The sequence below is a fragment of the Grampus griseus genome, assembly GCF_964374135.1.
Source record: "Grampus griseus genome assembly, chromosome: 2".
Lineage (NCBI taxonomy): Eukaryota > Metazoa > Chordata > Mammalia > Artiodactyla > Delphinidae > Grampus > Grampus griseus.
Window position 1 is genome coordinate 78018869 of NC_139018.1, and position 19674 is coordinate 78038542.

Sequence of the window (19674 nt, forward strand, 5' to 3'; positions counted from 1 at the left end):
GTGGCTTTCAATTTGGGGCAATGTATTATTAGTCAGCGTTCTCCACAGGAATTGAACTAATAGGGTGTATATATAAGAAAGAGGTTTATTATAAGGAATGGCTTACACAGGTATGGAGCCTGACACGTCTCAAGATCTGCAGGGTGAGTCGGCGGGCTTGAGACCCAGGAAGAGCCAATGCTGATGTTTCAGTCCCAAGGCAGGAAAAAGCCAATTCCTCAGTTCAAAGGCATTTAGGCAAGAGGAATTTTTTCTGAGGAGGAGAGTCAGCCTTTTTGTTCTTTTCAGGTCTTTAACTGATTGGATAAAACCTACCTGCCTTAGGGAGAACACATCTGCTTTACTCAGGCTACTGATTCAGTTGTTAATCTCATCTAAAAACACCCTCACAGAGATACCTAGAATAATATTTGGCCAAATATCTGAGCACCCCATGGCCCAGTAAAATTAACCATCACAGTTGATTAAAAATAAGCCTGCTAAAAATATTAGCATATGGATTTTCATGTTAACATACGTTTTTATTTCACTTGGGTAACTACTTAGCAGTGAGATTGCTGGGTCATATGACAAGTGTATATCTAACTTCCTAAGAAAGAGCCAAACTGTTTTCCAAAGTAGCTGTACCATTTTACATTCCCATTTGCAAACTGAGAGTTCCAGTTGCTCCACATCCTCCCCAGCACTTGGCGTTGTCAGATGGGTCAGTTTTCCTCTCCCTCTCTCCCTTCCAATAAGTATGAAGTGGTATCGCATTGAGGTTTAACTTGCATTTCTCTAATGACTAATCCCGTTGAGCATCTTTTTATGTGCTTCTGTGTTATCTATGTATCTTCTTTCATGAACTGTCCATTCAAATCTTCTACCCATTTTGGAAGGGGGAGGTTGTTTTCTTATTTTCATTTTAACGGAGTTCTATGTTCTGGGTACAAGTGTTTTGTAAGATACGTAGTTTGCAGACATTCTCCGCAAAAATTTGAACACAAATTTGAATTTAGGGGCTTTCAATGTGGAGTCTTATATTAGCCACAGCATCCAATTACTTTCTAAATTCTATTTTACTAACAGAAAAAATCTCAAAAATCACATTTTACAAACTAGTTAAAAATGGAATCAGTTTTTGGAAAAAAAAATTTTCCCTTACTGTCCTAGGGCTGTATTCAATTAAAATAATTGTGAAGATTGAAACATGAATTGTAGGAAATTTTTACTTTACAGTTGAATCAGTTAACAATTAAGAACTGCTGGAATTAGTTTTAATCATAAACATTACTCTGTCAAAAAGCACCAAGTATAAAATTAAATGCTAAAATCATCTGTTACTCTGCCCATTCATGTGCTTGTTATTGAACAATGGGCTGTTTTGCCAGGATAGGGCCCTGCACAGAGCAAATTAGCTTGAGCCTTGGCTGTGCATAGTTGAATATGGTGTACATGTGCTGTAGAATATACTTACATGTATATGTACAAACCTGAATTTAAAACAAGAAAAGAAGGGAGGGAGGGAAGGAGGGAGGGAGGGAGAGGGAGGAAGGAAGGGAGGGAGGGATGAAGGGAGGGAGGGAGGAAGGAAGGGAGGGAGGGAGGAAGGAAGGAAGAGACCAGTGCAGAGTTACAACTTTCCTGATCAGTGAAACCATTTTCAAAACATCTGAATAGATTCAGAAAGATGTCAGAGAAAACTTTATATTTCAAAAACTAAAAAACAAAGAAATCCCCCAAATTAAGTGCCTTAGTACTAGGTGTGCTGGTGGTATCCAAATATGTAGGTTTTGGTGTAACCATATGTATTTTTTGAAATTCATTGTTTATAAGGTTAAACATCCCTCTAAAATAACAAAACTAAGTGTTCGCAGAACTGCTCACACCTCCATGGGTCCTTAGAAACCTGGTTAGTAAGCCGCCTGATCTTTTTCTGACCTGTTTGTTTTACAAATGAAGAAAATAGCCAGAGATAAGAAGCAAATTTAAGGTCATACAGAAGTCTTATGCTGAACTAAATCCAGTCATTCTGATTACTATTTTAGTGTTTTTTTCCATTAACTTGACCTAGCCTCTCCAATTGGAGCATAAAATATTCCTCCTTGGGTCCATTACTTAGAGAAATGAAGATGATACTCAATTTTGTGAGCCCTTTTCTGGCATCTCAACTTATGTCTTGTATAATGAGTATGCCTCTTGGCCGAGGTGAGCAATTTTTGGAAATTTCTAGCTTCCTCCAAAGGAGGCGTCCTAGGCCAGAGTCCAGATCTTAATGAAAAACACGTAAACCTCTTGTTTGTTTTCCCTGTTGATTAGCCTATAATTTAAAACCCATTCAATGGCAGATTTATCAAGTGACTAATCCCTGGGAAGACTAGAAGTGGCCGGGAGAAGGTGATTGTGGCCTAGGTCACTTGTTGAAATATTAAGGTAGGAAGCCAAATACCTCCTTGCTTACTAATGAAAATACATTCAGGGAGGATAGATAGGAGTGGGCCTGGAGTGGCTCGTTAGTGGATGACGAAAGCGACACAGACAACCGGGGATATCTTTGCTGGACAAACTGGCCTGTATGGTCCTTGGTTTTCTTCAGTCGTCAATGAAAAAGTCATGTCTGAGTAAGAGTGTAAAATCCACAACAGCTTAGCTGTCCTGAAAATTAGAAACAACTCACAAATACCTCTTCTCAGCTGGAATGTGAGCCTCTCAAAGTATGGATTGTTTCTTTATATACATTTGCAAGATCAGGTGCATTGTAGATGCTCATTAAAGCTTGTTTGACTATTAGATGGTAGAGAGACCGGAGTCTCATCTCACCTTGATATAAAGAAGACTCGTTCGGTGTCTGTCTGGTTCAGACAACGTCCCTATGCAGAGTAAGCCTACAAGTAGGATATTTGTCACAACCATTCCCCTGAACCTCTTCTTGTGAGCAGAGAGCTTTCTGTTTCATCGGTAAAGATGGGGAGACTATTTTTTCTAATCAATAATCCTAGAGTCTTAGACATAAATTTCGCTTTTAACACCTGAAAGAACTCAACAACTAGCCCCCCACACTTGCTCCTATTTGATAATGCTATTTAAATGATCTAATATTTTTTTCATTTCCTACCCCTTTTCAGTTAAAAAAAAAAAAAAGACAAAGACAAAGTTGGGAATACGTGAAGCAAACCTAATTGGGGAATCTGCTTCACAGTTTCCAGAATGATGCTAGAGGACAGATGGGCCTTGGCCATAGGATGGTGACCCCTCATAGACAGTGGGTGAATTGAGAAAGAAGTAGTAAAGTGATTGCTGTGATTACTTGAAGAACCTCAGTTTGTCACAGTATTAAGGGCCAGGTCTTACCATCTGTTGCTTCTAAGCTCACGTGTACTCTGGAATGGGTCGTACGTACCTCACTGGACTAGCTGTAGCTTCAGTAGTGACAATAACAATACAACATAAAATGCCAAGTCCTCTCTCTTAATAGAGAAGGAATTAGTATGTTGGCTCTTTGCCTAAAAGTATGCAGTCTTGGGTTTGCTTATTAGGTTTCGAATTACTTTCTGGAAAAATAAAGCCTGAAAATCATTTCCATAGGTATCCCAAGGTATATCCATTCTCTGACTCACACTAAATTTAGTGATAACTTAGAAATAAGACATCAGAATCCTCCATGATTTTATTTCTTCTGTGTCACAAAAGCACTCTGGCTACACTCAGGTTTTGTTTTGTTTCCCAGCTAGGAATCTCAGTGCAGGTTTCAAAGATGTATCTCTTTTACTTTCCCACTATTTCCTTGGATGACTGTCCATAATTATATTTGCTTATTTTTGAAGTATATTTCAGAATCCTTGGAATAAGTATCACATTTCAGAAGTAATGCCCAACTTTATCTGAACTGCATACTGAACCACTGGTGTGTTTTCAGAGTACCTTAATGAGTCTGCTTGACCTGTGTTGATTTGCATTCTTAATGAGAGCTAGGACTCTTTCTTTTTTCTTTTTTTTTTTTGCGGTACGCGGGCCTCACGCTGTTGTGGCCTCTCCCGTTGCGGAGCACAGGCTCCGGACACGCAGGCTCAGCGGCCATGGCTCACGGGCCCAGCCGCCCTGCGACATGTGGGATCTTCCCGGACCGGGGCACGAACCCATGTCCCCTGCATCGGCAGGCGGACTCTCAACCACTGTGCCACCACCAGGGAAGCCCTAGGACTCTTTCTTTACATGGTTTAGATGATACTATGCTTCGCATCGTTATGAAACTTTCATGAGCAGAGCTGTCTGTATTCTCGGAAGTTGAAGAGAAAGAGATATGGTAAAGTCTTGGGTGTGGAAATTATTAGCATTTTAGCACTTTCCTGAAGTGAGGACCTTCTGTGCAGTCCCCTGGAATTGTCTTGCTTTCCCCAACCTAAGAATTTAGAATTGGAAGGGTCCCTGGAAAAGGTTGACTTACTCAACTTGTACAGCAGATAACCTGAATTTTTGATGGCCCCTGGCAGCACCACTGGGAGAAAATGTTCGTAACAACAAAATGCTGATGGGTGATTTTTTGCACAGTGCTTGGCACCGGCATGATGTCTTTCATCAGTAGGCACTTTTCCACCTTCTTTTCAACAGGCATATTTGTGGGGACCAGACAAGCAACGTCTCCGTCTATTGCTTGGGCTTCAGGACAATGTGTTCCTGCGATGATATCTCTGAGCAGTGGTAATGTGGAGGATATTAAAAAATAATGAGGATTTTGTAGGGGAAGGGAGCACCAGCCCCTGAGGAGGCTGCAGGAGTTTCCTAGAGCCCAATTCCTAATCAGATTAGGATCACAAATATGGTTCAATCCTACTGCATAGTTTACTATACTTATGGGAATAGCCTTTAAGCTTATTGTGGAGAGAACTCGTATCCACACCAAATATTTTAAAGTTGTTAAAATTTAATAGGATCAACATTAATTTATAGAAATACCCACACTGAATTTTCTAGGTAATAACAACAATGAAATCTCATAGTCCATGTTGTGCTTAGGCCTATCAAAGAGGCAGGGGACCACATGTCTCTCTGTTTTTACGTTTTCTTGGAACTTTGAGTCTAGTTGGGTGGGTAATACAGAGGCACAAGGAAGTCTTAATATTTAAAGCTAAAGAAATAATTCAATAAGCATTTGTGGATCACTAACTAAGCGGTGTGCAGTGTTCTGGAAGTTCAAACATGAATAAGCCATGGTCTCCAACTGCCTGGAGCTTTTAGATTTGCAAAGAAGATAAACATAAATGACTGTAACGCAACGTGAACCTAGAAAGTTCTTTGGCAACAAAGTCAAAGGAAAACCTTTGTCAAGAAAGATCAAGAAAAGTTTAAGCCAGAAGGCTCAATTGCGATGGAGTGAGTTTTCCTTCGGGGCTTTCACTAGGTGAAAATGGAGAGAAAGGGTGTTTTACAGAGAGGAAACAGCATTGTGCAAAAACATAAAGATGTGGGAGTTGACGGGATGTTTGAATCTGTACTGGTGCAACACAGGGAAAGTATAAAGAAGTATCTGGAAAAGTAAGCAGAGGGCAGATTTTGAAGAGCCATGAGTATCATGAAAAGAATTTAGGCTTTTCTGCTGCGTGAAATAACTGTTCTCAATATGGGTAATGAAGGGATATTTCCCTTATAGGGATATATCAGAATTAGCAAGGGGCTTTTTCAAATAACACATGTTCCTTTGGCGATTCTGGAATGACCCAAGTTGAAAGTCACTGCCAGAAAAATTCTACCAATATCGTAGTGCCATACCGTCTCAGCTGTGTTTGGAGCAGAATAAAGATTAAGAACAGTTACTGTGGGTTTCAACTCTGGCTACCCATTGGAATCCCTTGGGGAGCTTTAAGGATACCAGTGCAAGTGCACCACCGTCTCAGACCAGTTGAATGATTATCTTTTGAGGTGGTCCTGCCCGTCAATATTTTCTACAAAGCTCTGTAGGTGTTTCTGATGGGGAACAGGCTGAGAACCACTACGTTAAACAGATAAAAACAGTGTCCATCAAGGAAAAGGGTGATTGGAACAGAGTGGTTTAATTGCGATTGCTCGCTTAAAGACTTAATTTGCATACTGCTTAGAAGGAGATAGATATAGATTAACAGACTGTTGCAGGTGGGAAGAGGATGTGATTAAAAATGAAAGCAATAGAAGCAATCGAGTTAGAAGTAAAGGGAGATAGATAAAATTTGGATGAAGTCTGGAGGTGAAACTTGGGGCAGGCTGGAAAGATGTCAAAACTTTAGACCTGTCTCCTTTCAAATGATATGTTGGGGTGAATGCAGAAAAACAGATTTTTAGCAGGGAGGTTTGGGGAGAGGGAAACTCATAATGTTTCGTATGTCCTAAAGAACGTTTACGTAAAAATGATCAGAAAGTTTGTAAATTGTTTTGTATACCGTGTACAAGCACCACGTTCAACGTGAAAGTAAAGGAGACTGAAAAGAAAGTCAGTGGGGTTTAAAAGCATTAGGTTCCCTTGATTCAGCCTTATCTGTAATTTCGGCTGCGAGGGTCTGGGCTTGACATTTCATAAAGATTTCCAGGGTCCTGCCTGGGAGTACGTGATTATTCAACAGAAAGTTCTACTCTCTGTGTTTGATTCATCAAGTCGTTAACAGTCCTTCTAGTTATGGCTCTAGACAAAGGAGGGAAAACAATATATGATTTCCATGTGCAAAGTAGAAGTGGCACTTAACAGGAAGTGGAGTGTAAAATAGTGTTAAAAGAATAACTTTCCTGAAGGCTTGATTCATATGTGCAGCTTTGAGATGCCTATTTGTAATAGAGCCAGGAACAGTTTGAAGTAACTGACAGGATATGTGTTACTGAATGCAAGTCAGTGTGTCCGACACACAGCGGTACCAGACAAGTTTGGAGCAGAGAAAGGTTTATTGCAGGGCCACGCAAGGAGATGGGTGGCTCGTGCCCAGAAAGCCCCAAACTCTCCAAAGGGTTTCAGCAAAGCTCTTTTAAAGGCAAGATGAGGGAGGGGCATGATTAGTTGTTGCAAACTCCTTGGTGTCGGAATCCTTTGTTCTTGCAGCTGTCCATGTAGGTCAGGTCATGATGTTCCTGTAAACCTCCAATAGACAAATGCCGTTCTCTGTTCTGCAAATTTGACCTCCACATGAATGGACTCTTAAAGGTTAGAGCCCTGAGAATAGGCTATCCTGTATATTTCAGGCTATAGGCCACATTCCTTTATAGAAGGTGCAGAGCCAGCGTGACTAAGCATGGGCAACAAAGCACAAAGGTGAAAGCAAAAGGAATAGATCTAATATGAAGTCAGATTTGTGCTTCCCTATTACATATGGACAGATAAAGAATGAATGAGGGGGGCTTCCCTGGTGGCGTAGTGGTTGAAAGTCCGCCTGCCGATGCAGGGGACACGGGTTCGTGCCCCGGTCGGGGAAGATCCCACATGCTGCGGAGCGGCTGGGCCAATGAGCCATGGCCGCTGAGCCTGTGCTCCGCAACGGGAGAGGCCGTAACAGTGAGAGGTAAAAGAATGAATGAGGGGCTTATTACATGAATCACTTTGAATTACTATGTCATGCTGAGCTTCTGAACCTGAAATTGGAATGGTCAAAAGGAGTTGTGTAGCAGGAAAGGGCAAAGGTACGTGGTTTCTTTATATGGGCCATTTAAATTTTAATGGTTAGAAGAGTTTCTTAGTGTAGTCTCAGCATATTGGTATGGAGTACATGGACATTCCATAGTTCTTATTTGGTAACTCTTCATATTAATAAATACAGTTTGTGAGGAAGCCATTCATGAAATGGCCAATTATTGGAGGGATTTTAAGGAATAAAGATCTGCATTTATTTTTTTTTTAAATCATCATGGAACCAATGTGGCTAAACTGGAATCAGGAAAATTAGTGAGATGGCTTGTGCCACTGTCCAGGTAGAGAAGGACCCAGTGAAGAGTTGAGGCAGTGGGTGTAGACGGAAAGGAATGAATCAGAGAAATTAATGAAACTCATTGGTAAGTAATATGTTGGGAATGAGAGAGAGCAAGGAATCCAGCATGATATCCAGGTTTCTGGATGTGACGGGTGGGGAGGATGATGATGCTATTAATTGCAAAGAAGAATTTCAGAGGAGGCGGCAATTGAGGTTTGACAGTCCTGAGTTCATTTTCAGACGTGTTGAGTCTGAGGTGGCTGATTAAGAATATTCAGGTAGAACAGTTCCAGAGGATGGTTGGAATTATTATGGCTTTTAAGATACCAATTTGGAAGTTGCAGTATATAGTCAATGAGTGTAATTTACCTCATGAGCACACAAGATGACCGAGAGAGATTGTGTCGTGTGAGAAGGATGAAATGTCAAGGGACATACCTGGAGAACAACGTTTGAGGGATGACTGGAGGAAAAGGAGTCCACAGATTGACTGGAGAGAGCCAAGAAATAGGAAGAAAATTGCGGTGGGTGGAGAGGGTATCGAAGTTCAGGGAAGCAGAGAGAATTCCAAGGCAAGGCGGCAGTCAAGTTTAACAGTGCAGCTGAGAGGGCAGAAATCACTGAAAAGTGCTGAGCAGACGTAACACTGAAATCATGGAGTTTCAAGAAGATAGTGGGGGCAGAAACCAGTTGTCATCGGTTAAAAGAAGCATGGATAAGAAAATAGATGCAGCGAGAGTTGTGTGTTTTCTTAAAAAAACAAAACAAGACAAAACTCTGTTGTGAAGAAAAAGAGGTAGTGTGAGAAAGAAAGGGCGAGAGCTAGAAGGGATTAAAAAAGGATTTCGATATCTTTAGTTTTGCTTTAGATGGATAGAGCATGGGGCTGGGGAACATGCTGAGAGTCGAAGGCAAGTGATGTGTCAGGCAGCAAAGAGACAAAATAATAATGGCAGCAAACTTCTATAGCACCTCCTGTGTTCCCAACACTCCTCTGTATGTAGTTTTACATGTATTAACTCGTCTACTTCGCATAACTGCCTTGCAGGGTAGGTTCTGTTATTACCGCCATTTTCCTTATAAGAAAACCGAGGGATAGAGAGGTTAAGTAACCTAACCAGTTTGTGCTCTACCCACCACACTAAGCAAATGAATTACAGAGCCGCCAGAATGGTACATATAGATGTATACATCAGATTCAGAAGGTCATTGGTTGAGAGGTGGAAGGCAGGAGAGGTGGGGTGCTTTGTGTAGATACAGTCCAGTTGTGTGATAAAAGGAAAGTTTTTCTGTGGAACATGTCTTTGCAACTTTTTCATATTATTAAGAAGTTGAAGATTAAGTGAAATTATTGGCTCATCAATATTACCTGACTGTTAACCTGCTTGGAAGAAGGTTAGTTGGGAACAACATTCAAGATTTAGTTTGCTGTGGCAGAACTAAACTAGTTGCTAAAATGAAATTTAAATATGCGTGATCATTCAGCCTGGGACTCAGCGCTGGAATGTGGCTGGAGGTGGGCAGGGGAGGCAGAGGGAGATGGAGATGTGTGGGGCATCCAAACAGAGGTCATCTTGATCTCAGAGTTGAATGAAGCTTGAAAGTACTTTCAGCCATTTGATAGTAGAACTCGTGAAAGATTGGGTCAACTTTTGTATTTGTAGTACGTTGTTCATCCTGACTGCGTAAGCTTTTCCTAGTTTTATGCCTGTCACTCCACAAAGGTGACATTGTTTGGAAATTTTGAAGAACGTTTAGAAATCTGTTAGTCTCTTACTCTAATATTATCCTTAGCAACAGTAACTAGCAGTAATATTTATTCAGAACTAGTGTTCCAGGCATAACGCCTGCCGCTTTACAGGAACTATTTCATTTTACCTTTATAAAAACCCTACAGATGGTCTACTACTTTCCTCATTATACACTTGAGGAAACTCAGGCTTGAAGACACAGAGTTCCCTGCCCAAGGACATAGAGCTAGCAAGTGGCTAAACCAGGATGTGAACCAGGTGGTTTGAATCCAGAACTCAGGTGCTGCTTAACCCTTTGTGTTGCAAAGAAATAGATGGTACCCTGAACTTGCCAATTTTTTCAGAGTTGGATCGCGGCTGCCGTGTCCACATATGAGAAGTTCAGCTTTAGAAAAACCTGTCTCTAGTTCTTCTGACCACAGTTATTTAGGGGTTGGTTTATGAAGCAAAAGGTGAAACTAGTAAAACTACAGTTAAAAGTTATCTTAATGAAGATGGAGAATTTTCCTGTGTCATGACCTTGACTGACTTAGGCCACTGAAAATATTTCTTTACCTTTTTAATGGAAAACGGACCTGTACTTATATACCCGTTGGTGTTCTAGACATTTGTGGGCTGAAATTGCAGTGAAGAAAGTCTTATTAGCCATAGGGAAGACTCTTGGGACAATGACGGAATATAACTATTGCAGTTTTTTTTTTAATAAATTTATTTATGGCTGCATTGTGTCTTCAGTTGCTGCGCGCAGGCTTTCTTTAGTTGCAGTGAGAGGGGGCTAATCTTCGTTGTGGTGCGTGGGCTTCTCATTGCGGTGGCTTCTCTTGTTGTGGAGCACGGGCTGCAGGCGCGCGGGCTTCAGTAGTTGTGTCACACGGGCTCAGTAGTTGTGGTTCGCAGGCTCTAGAGCACAGGCTCAGTAGTTGTGGCGCACGGGCTTAGTTGCTCCGCGGCATGTGGGATCTTCCGAGACCAGGTCTCGAACCCATGTCCCCTGCATTGGCAGGCGGATTCTTAACCACTGCGCCACCAGGGAAGCCCTGTTGCAGTGTTTTTTATCCATCCATCTCATCAGTAGTGGGTACTTGCCATTTTAGCTGCTGGGATACAGAAATAAAGGCAGATACTGTCCCTGATTTCTTCTTGTGGAGTTTGTAGTCTGATGGGGAAGGCAGAAATTAAATAAATTCACCAGAAATGTTTAATTACTGCTAAATTGGATTTTGGAAAAACTCAAACATAAAATTGTAAATTTGACTGCCTCCCAGTTAACTGTAGTAGGCTGAATGGCTTTGAATGCTGGGAAATGGACTAGTTAATAGCCAAGAGTACGCCAGTTTGTGCTGATAAGTGAAAAACTATAGACTCAAGGTATTGACATAACTGAGAAGATGAGCATTAAAAAGGCTGGCTTCATATAAACTATAGTTGAAAATATAGAGTATGTGGAAGAGAAAAAAGCAAACCTTAATAAGTTCATTTTCTATGCATTTATTACTAAATTATGAATGATTATAAAACAGACTCAAATACTGATCATGGGCAGCTTTGATATGGAAACTTTAAAAAAAATGCACACGCATCATAGCTTCTTCTTGAATCTTTTCTTTCTGCTGTGTTGGCCTGGAAACCCTGGAGGTGAGATATTCTATGGAAAACTGTGAGAACTGCAGCTCCTAGCCAAAAGCATCTCCAAACCTTTTTTTTTGGTTCTTTTTCCAAAACCAAAAGTAATAACAGATATATCCAGGCATGTTCAAATCTTTATTAAAAGTTTTGTTTTGCATTTGATATTAAAACCAATGAAAATTCTTAGACGACAGTTTTACTTTTACCCTTAATCCATGGTTATTGTTCCCTGTGAGCTCAGATTGGATGAAATTATGCTTTTACTCCAACTGTTTAAGTCCTTGGAAAATTCGCAAGGTGGAATTTACACCCTGTTGGATTCTCAGAAGAACGAACGTCTCTGTCTTTCCCTGTGTTTATGCGGACTTGTGCTATGGTGGTGTGGGGATGCTATTGGAATATTTTATTTCCAATCATTGTTTTTGATAAATTTTTTGCTTTCTTTCCCACTGATATCTCTACAGGCTCAGTTCGAACTTCAAGCCTTTCATATCCGGGGTGAGCATGCGGTGATAACAGCGAGACTAGAAGAAACCATTGAAAATCTCAAATACGAGATAGAACACCGATGGCGAGGAGGATGTGAAGAGATGAGGGATGTGTGTGTCTCCACCGACGATGACTGCCCTCCAAAGGCTTTCAGAAATGTGTGCATCCAGACAGACAGAGAGACTTTCCTCAAACCCTGCGAGGGTGAAGACAGGACAACCAGAAGTAACCAAATAATACCCAGAAAGCTGAATATCTCCTCTTTAAGCCAACTCTCTCCCCCAAATGACAGCAGAGACACCAGTGTACCGCTTCAATCTGCGGAAAGCATCTCATCGAGTCAGCAGAAGGCAACGCCTCCCGCTCCCCCTCCCCCTCCCGCACCACCCCTACTGGCAGCCATCCCTCCCCCTCCTCCCCTCCCACCCGCACTTGGACCTTTGCCACTGGCACCTCCGCCACCACCTGTGAATACTGGACCTCCCCCACCTCCGCCACCTCCTCTGCCTCCAAGTGCTGGACCTCCCCCCCCTCCCCCACCCCCCCCACTTCCTCACTCCACCGCTCCGCCACCCCCAGGACCTGTGCCTCCACCTCCCCCTGGACTCTTCTTCGGAGTCAACCCTTCTGCTAGCCAGTGTCCTCGGAAGCCAGCCGTCGAACCCAGTTGTCCCATGAAGCCTTTGTACTGGACTAGGATACAAATAAGTGATAAGAGGTAAGCTCAACTCCCCTGGCCCATTCTCAGCTTGTGAATTTGCAGGATTTTGGACAAGTGATGTTGTATTCCTGTTGGTTCAGCATCTTTGTAGTGTGGCACTCGTTCTCAGATGTGGTAGTGAATGCCTTGGATAAACAAGGCTGGAATGTTTTGAGGAGAATGTCTCCACTAGGTCTTCTCTGTGTTCTGTATGGATTGATGCTGGAAGAAACGACGTGTTCTGTGTCAGACCCTTCTCGAAGGTACATATTCCATTTCCCAGACTAGAGAAGAGCCCAGGGCTCTCCAGCATCTCTGCAATTAGTGAGTAATCACAAAGACATTGAGCCTGATTCTATACTTCAGGTTCACTGAAGAGTTTTAGATTATCTGTCTTGTCTTTAGATGGTATCATCAACCCTATAATGTGTATATTCAACAGGTAGGTGTAATTTTTCAATTTTTATTAAAAGAACTGGACATAGTTGAATCATTAGCTCTTTAGGTCAGAGAGGAGTCTTAAAATATCAACTCTCTCTGCTTGAACTCTGTTACCCCTCGCTACTGAGCGCCCTCACATCTTTATACCTTGTTGCCCTCCAGAGAAAGTGCCGGTGGGTAGGTGGCTAAAAAGCATCTTCCACTTGCATAGGTTGTTAAAGTGGGTCTGTAAGGCAGCAAGAGATGGTTGCTTGGAAATTTCCATTCAAACAGATCTGATCAGATTTCTTGTGCCTCATTTTGGAAAGCATCAAAAGGACAACGAGAAAGATGTTGAGTTGCTTCTTGACTACTCTCTAGGTGCGAAGTTCATTGTTTGCAAAGAACAGCAAATATAGAACAGATTTTTACATTTAAATTTTTGAACTTAATTCGCAAAATCAAGATGTGGTGGTGAATTTTTCTATTTCTATAACATTTCGCTTGGGGAAGGCAGTATACTGAACAAAATAAACTGCAATTCACAGTGGGACGCCAACTAGAAATCACTCTAGGAGGGGTGGGGCACGCCTTGACACTAAGCATATGGTGAACTAAGTTGATTGTATATTTCATATTTGGTCTCTTTCCTCTCACCAAAAATTAAGGGCGAATTTATTTATTTATTTGATAAATTTATTTATTATTATATTTAAATATAATACTGTATATTTACATTTCCCAAATGAGTTGTTAAAAAACCATTTCAGATGGTCCTGAAATAGCTCCTACCATTAACTACAGTACTGGTATTCCCATTCAAGACTCAGATGTCATTTCCTAAGAAATAATTTCTCAGTATATTTATTTGCAGCCATGTTCTCTTATTAGTGTTCTCAAATTAATGTGCAGCCATTCCAGGGTGATGAAGCCCACCTGGCAGCATCTGTTCTGAGGGCACACGGAGCTGTTCTAACACCTGGGTCTCACTAGCCTGCCTCAGCTTCATTCCCATAAGACTTCATGGGCAAACAATAACCTAGACCATACCAGTGTTGTAACAGTAACCACTGGGAGATGTGGGCCCTTCGTCCACCGTTTAAGACAACAAAGACAAGCTGGAGATAATCATTGTAGTTTTCTCTCCTTACATAGTTGGCCATTTTGAGAAAGAGGACAATTGAATGCTCAAGCTCTTATTAGTTTCGCCATAAACGTAGGGCTTCAGTTTTGCGATGGGTTGAATTGCCTCCCCGCAAATGGATTTGCCGGTGCCCTAATCCCCAGTATCTCAGACTGTGACCTTATTTGGAAATAGGGCTATTGCAGATGTGATTAGTTAGGTTGAGATGACCTCAGACTGGAGTAGGGCAGGCCTCTAATCCAAAATGACTGGTGTTCTTATAAAAAGGGGAAATGTGGACACTGCCAGGGGCGGAGGGAGAACGGCATGTGGCGTTGGGAGTCCTGCCGCCACCAGGGATTGCGTTTTGAGCAAAATGAAAAGTAGATGAATGTTCCAACTTTCCTGACCTGGGACATCAGGCGAGCCCTGCTTGGTGAGCATGTCAGCCTCGAGCCTGAGTTCCAGGCACAGGGGTTTAGTCTCTCTTATTATGGGTCCGTCAAAATGTTTTTGTACCTCAGAGCATGAATACGTCTTTTAAACCGACATGGTCTGAAGACCCTGTGTACTATTCATTATGGACAAAAGTAAAATTATCTGGGATGTGTTCTTTGACAGGAGATGATATTTTGTACAGCCAGAGGGGTAAGCACTTCGTGTAATGAGCACATAATCAGTTTTGGTCTTGGTCTTCTGGGGAACTAAGAATAAAATATGAAGGTTCTCTAGTATACACACACTGCCTCTCATCCACCTGGATTGCTTTTCACTACTAACATGGTTTTTAACTTTTGCCGTTCTGCTTTCTTTGATGTCTGTTTTCTGGTTTCTAGAATAGGGAAAAGCCATTTAGTTTAAAAAAATTTTAGGAAGAAAGAAATCCTCATCTGTCTACCTTTTCATCTTCCTAATAAGTATCTTCCTGTTGAGAAATTATCTTCTCCTCCGCCCCCTGCGCGCTCCTCCCTGCTCACTCCCGCATCTGTCCCCTCCCACTTCTTCCCCCACCTCCTCCTCCTCCTGCCTTCCTCTTCCTCTTCTTTGGAGCTCAAACTGTGTGTTCAGTGGTCAGAAAAGAGCTGGCCATGATGGCATACGGTCCATTGTGAGCAAGTCCTTGTTACTGCCCCACCAGCCCAGTTGCCCCCAACCCGCTGAGAGGTGGTATTCCAAAATTCTGTTACTCATTTTTGGAAATGCCTTTTCCCATAGAAACAGTGTTGTAGATGGTGATGAGGTGTTCAACCTGACTGCCAAAGCCTATTTACTTCAGAATATAAGTGGGTTATAGCACTAGTCATACTGACCTGAGCTCAGAGTCCTTGGAGGGGGAGCCAAGCGGTACAGGTGCAGGAGATGGGGGGATGGGTCTGAATAATCTCCTTTGTGGGTCACATCACCTCCCTCTAGGCATCCTCTCCTCTGCTTCCCAGAACCTTCTTGAGGCCCAGACCAGCAGCTCTGAGGCTGCATGCTCCAGAATTTCCTGGCTCTCTTCTCCCACCAAGATCCCCTTTCCCAAGTGCAGCTGAGAAAAGCATTTCACATTAAAGGTGTTCATGTTTCGAATTGAAGTTAAGGGGGGCAGGGGGGAGAGAGGGGGCAGTGCTGAGGAAGGAGCGCATAGATGGATGTACCTCACTGGAAATGTTCTAGCCCTTGGATGATGATTTCACAGGTATTCATTATACTGTTATACATTATAACTTACATATGTCACATATATGTTCTTAAATGCCTCAAATATTATATTAGAAAAATTATAATTAAAAAAATGGAGAGAAGCAAATGTTCAGTTTTGTTATGGGCCAGAACCCAAATGTCATATTTCACAGCAAAGGCAGACACATAGCAAAATGTGAACACTCAGATCTGAAAAGCCAGTGTTGCCAACTGCTTCAAATATGAAAAATGGTCAAAGCGGTGGGCAGGTAGGGATGGTGGTGTGATGAATTGGGCAATTGGGACTGACGTGTATACACTGATGTGTATAAAATGGATGACTAATAAGGACCTGCTGTATAAAAAAATAAATAAAATTAAATTCAAAAATTAAAAAGAAAAGAAAAAATTGTCTCTTAGTATCAAAAAATTTGTGTGGACCACCCCATGTAGTAAGAGTTCTTTTAGTTTTCATTGGGAAAATGCATATCGAAACAAAGATAAGTACTTGTAGATATTATGGATCATAACATACACACACGTTTGATGTGTATGTTTGATGTGTAGATGAGACTTTTTATTAAATGTCGATGAGCATTAAAAGTGTTTAAAAATAAGACGAGAAAGTAAGTTAAGAAAGTAGACGTTTGGGAGAAAATGTGTTCTGACTGAAAGGAGCCTGGATAGTAAACCATCTAAGGCAGCTCTCAGAGGCAGTTGTTCTGAACCTGATTTCCCATATCTTCTTCCCTTTCTTTGTTTCAAAACTAGGGTATCCCTGTTTTTAGAGAGAGAAAAAAAACCAATCAAACAAACAAAACACAGTCTCCCCATGGCTGCTTTTGCTGAAATCTCTGCGGGGGCTGGTGCAGTAGGGGTTTTGCTTTGTTTTTAGTGTTAATCCTGTTGTTGGATGGTGTATTATAAAATCAAGTATTTCTAAATGAGCACAGCCTGTTCACGTATATGGGTCTTAACGCTGAGTTAACCTGAGCTAAACCTGAGAACCATATTTAAAACGAATAGAAAAAAATTCAAAGGCGGGCACATCTTCACCCAAGCACTCCATTTTCATTCTATTTAAGAATTATCCTATGAATGTCTCAGAATTGGTTATTGTTTCAATCTTTATACGATGCCCATTTCTGCCCGTCATGGAAATGACACAAAGTGAGGGAGGAGCAGTTTCCATGCCTCGACAATCTGAATCCCAGGAGTTCTGATCCCACCGGGTTTCTTTGGTTCTCTCTCTTTGGTTATATCTAAGGACCATTCTGTTTCGGAAATGTGTGTTTGCTTTAATACTTAGTATATTTTGACTTAAAAAATCTGTAATCGTAAAAAGCTTTTCTTCAAGCGTTATTAGAGTTTTTTAAGGAGTTAAAAAAATGAATTAGGATTAAGGATTTCACTGTATTCTAATCTCTTTTGTTTCTTCAGTTTAACTTGCCATTTTCTCTTTTAAGCCAAAATTCTACACCAACCTTGTGGGATTCCTTAGAAGAACCTGATATTCGGGATACTAGCGAATTTGAGTATTTATTCTCCAAAGACACACCTCAGCAGAAGAAGAAACCTCTGTCAGAGTCCTATGAGAAAAAAAACAAGATCAAAAAGGTACTGAGTGACTACAGTAATCTTTGTAATTATATATATATATATATATATGTATATATTTGTCATACATGGGAATTTATTATGTGCTGCTGATTTGCTTTCCCTCTGTTTTCAAAAAATGTTTTGAAAGGTTTTGAGTCACAGATGACAGAAAGGAGCCAATAGTTTGAGAAATCCGTGCTTGCTATTTTGGTCATGCTGTCTGAATTTGCAAACTGTTTTCTTCATCTGGACTTTTTTCAGCCACTAATTCTATTGAAAAAATGCACAAAAGTTAGTGAAAAGTAGTCTGTAGGCTATATGGAAAATGTCTTCTTCACTTATTTATAACTTCATTCATTGAACAAATATTTATTGGGAGTCTGAGCTAGATTTTGTTTTAGGCCCATGCTATCCAGTCGGGTAGCCCTTAGCCACATGTGACTATTTGTGATAAAATTAAAAATTCAGTTCTTCAGTGGCACCAGCCACCTTTCAGTTTTATTCTTCTGGTTAGTGGCTACAATATAGCACAGATATAAAACGTTTCCTTCGTTACAAAAAGTCCTCGTGGGTAGCACTGTCTGAGCACCTGGGGCATGTTGGTGAAGAAAAGCAAACAAGCGAGAAAACAGATCCTTGCCCCTGGGGCGTCTATTAACAATAAACATCAGAAACAAAAAATCAAATCATGTGGTAGAGCAGAGTAAGGAGGATCAACTTTTTCGGGGATAGGGAGGGATGGGGGCTACGGGTTTGAATGGAGTGTTCAAGGTAGTCCTCCTTGAGAAGGTGACCTCTGAGCAGACTTGAGGGCTAGAAATCTGAGGCCACCAGCCAGCCATTAGAGGACAAGGTCAGGATTCACAAGCAATCAGATGTGGAGGTGAGTCGCCACGGTCGCCATGCACTGGCTGCGTGCCCCAAGTCAAAGTTCCTTCAGTCTGCCTTGGTCCCCTCAGTGTCACGTGAGATGACATCTATCCATATTGCTCTGAGTAATGATCAAATGACATCGTATATAGTAGTGCCTGGTACCCAGTCAAACCTCAGCGAGTAATTGCTGCTCTCATTTTGCTACTGTTGCTGCCGCCGCTGCTGTTTCTCTGCATTAGTGTTGTGATAATAGCATAGATGGTATTAGGGAAAAACAGTTGGCCCTTGAACAACATGGGTTCGAACCGCACGGGTCCACTTATATGCAGATATTTTTCAATAGTACACACTACAGTACGAAACAGCCCGTGATTGATCGAATTGCGGATGCTGAGGAACCGCGGAAACAGAAGCTGACTCTGAGCTATATGCACGTTAACCCCTAGTTGTTCAAGGGTCAACTGTATAGTACTTGGTTCTGCTGTTGATTTGCGATGTGATCCTGGGCTGGTCATCTCACTTCTCCAGGCCATATTTCCTCTTCTCTGTAAAACAAGATCAACAATATCTGAGTCTACCTGACCCAGCAGGATGCTGTGAAATTCAAATCTAAGAGGGTTTGAAGAAGTGTTTTGAAAGGTGTGTAATACTGAATGATAGTTTCATCAACTCTTCTTAAATTATATAGTGAGGTTCATCCATTGGTTCATATCTCAAGTAACATGATTGTGAAACGAGCTGTGCCTTGTTGAGGAGGGGAGGGAATGGCAAAAGTCCGGACGCAGTTTTCTGTTAATCAAATCAGGTGTGCCCACTGACTTAAATTATACATGAAAATCATGGTCAAGGTTTTTCACAAGTTCATTGGAATTGTGTTTTCCTGATTGAAAAATGTGATCCCAATAATGATTAAATATCAGAGCAAATCTTTTAAGAGGATGTATCGCATGAAACAATTGAGTTACGGCAAGAAGTAAACTGATAGACTATAGAATATATTCATGTGCAGTTAGATTCCTATGAGATGGAAATAAGGGCGTTTTGCTGGCCAGCTGGCTTTTTAAATGCCATCTATAGGAACAGAAGACTAATTGTTTCTATACAAAAGGCAAAAGCAGAATCTCTGTATTCCAAAAGTAGCCTCATTTTGCCTCTTCCAGGAAGCCTTCTCTGACCATCAAGGAAATCCTCTGAATGTTTTCTTACCCAATAACATATTAAACTTACTTTCGTTTTCTTTTTCTTTTGCTGTTACTCCTTGTGTTTCTCTCTCTGGATGCTTGGTTACATGTCATTTACTCATAAAGCTAATTATTTCTGTTTTGGTGAATGAGCATTTTTAAAACATTGAAGTATTTGTTTTTAAAACATCAAAGCATTTGGTAGTTTATTCTTATTTCTTATCTCATAATTATTTGCCTCTTCAACAAAGGATTTTCACTAAGGCGGTTAGTACTTGATGTGTTTGTTTCTCCGTCTGAGGGGGAAAATATCCTTTATTCAAACTCTTTAATCTTTCTGAACAGTGAG

At 41.2% G+C, this 19674-nt stretch overlaps 1 protein-coding gene across 3 annotated transcripts in view; it reads left to right on the forward strand.

Annotated features, from left to right (window-relative positions):
* FMN1 (formin 1) overlaps positions 1-19674 on the forward strand; it is a gene marked incomplete at both ends in the record, with an annotated part of 397602 nt that overhangs the window by 176989 nt on the left and 200939 nt on the right. For all 3 annotated transcript variants that reach the window (XM_082646837.1, XM_082646838.1, XM_082646839.1), the window contains 2 exons: positions 11740-12482; positions 17139-17289. In XM_082646837.1, coding sequence (XP_082502963.1) covers positions 11740-12482; positions 17139-17289 — 894 coding nt within the window. The remainder of the gene's footprint in view (positions 1-11739; positions 12483-17138; positions 17290-19674) is intronic.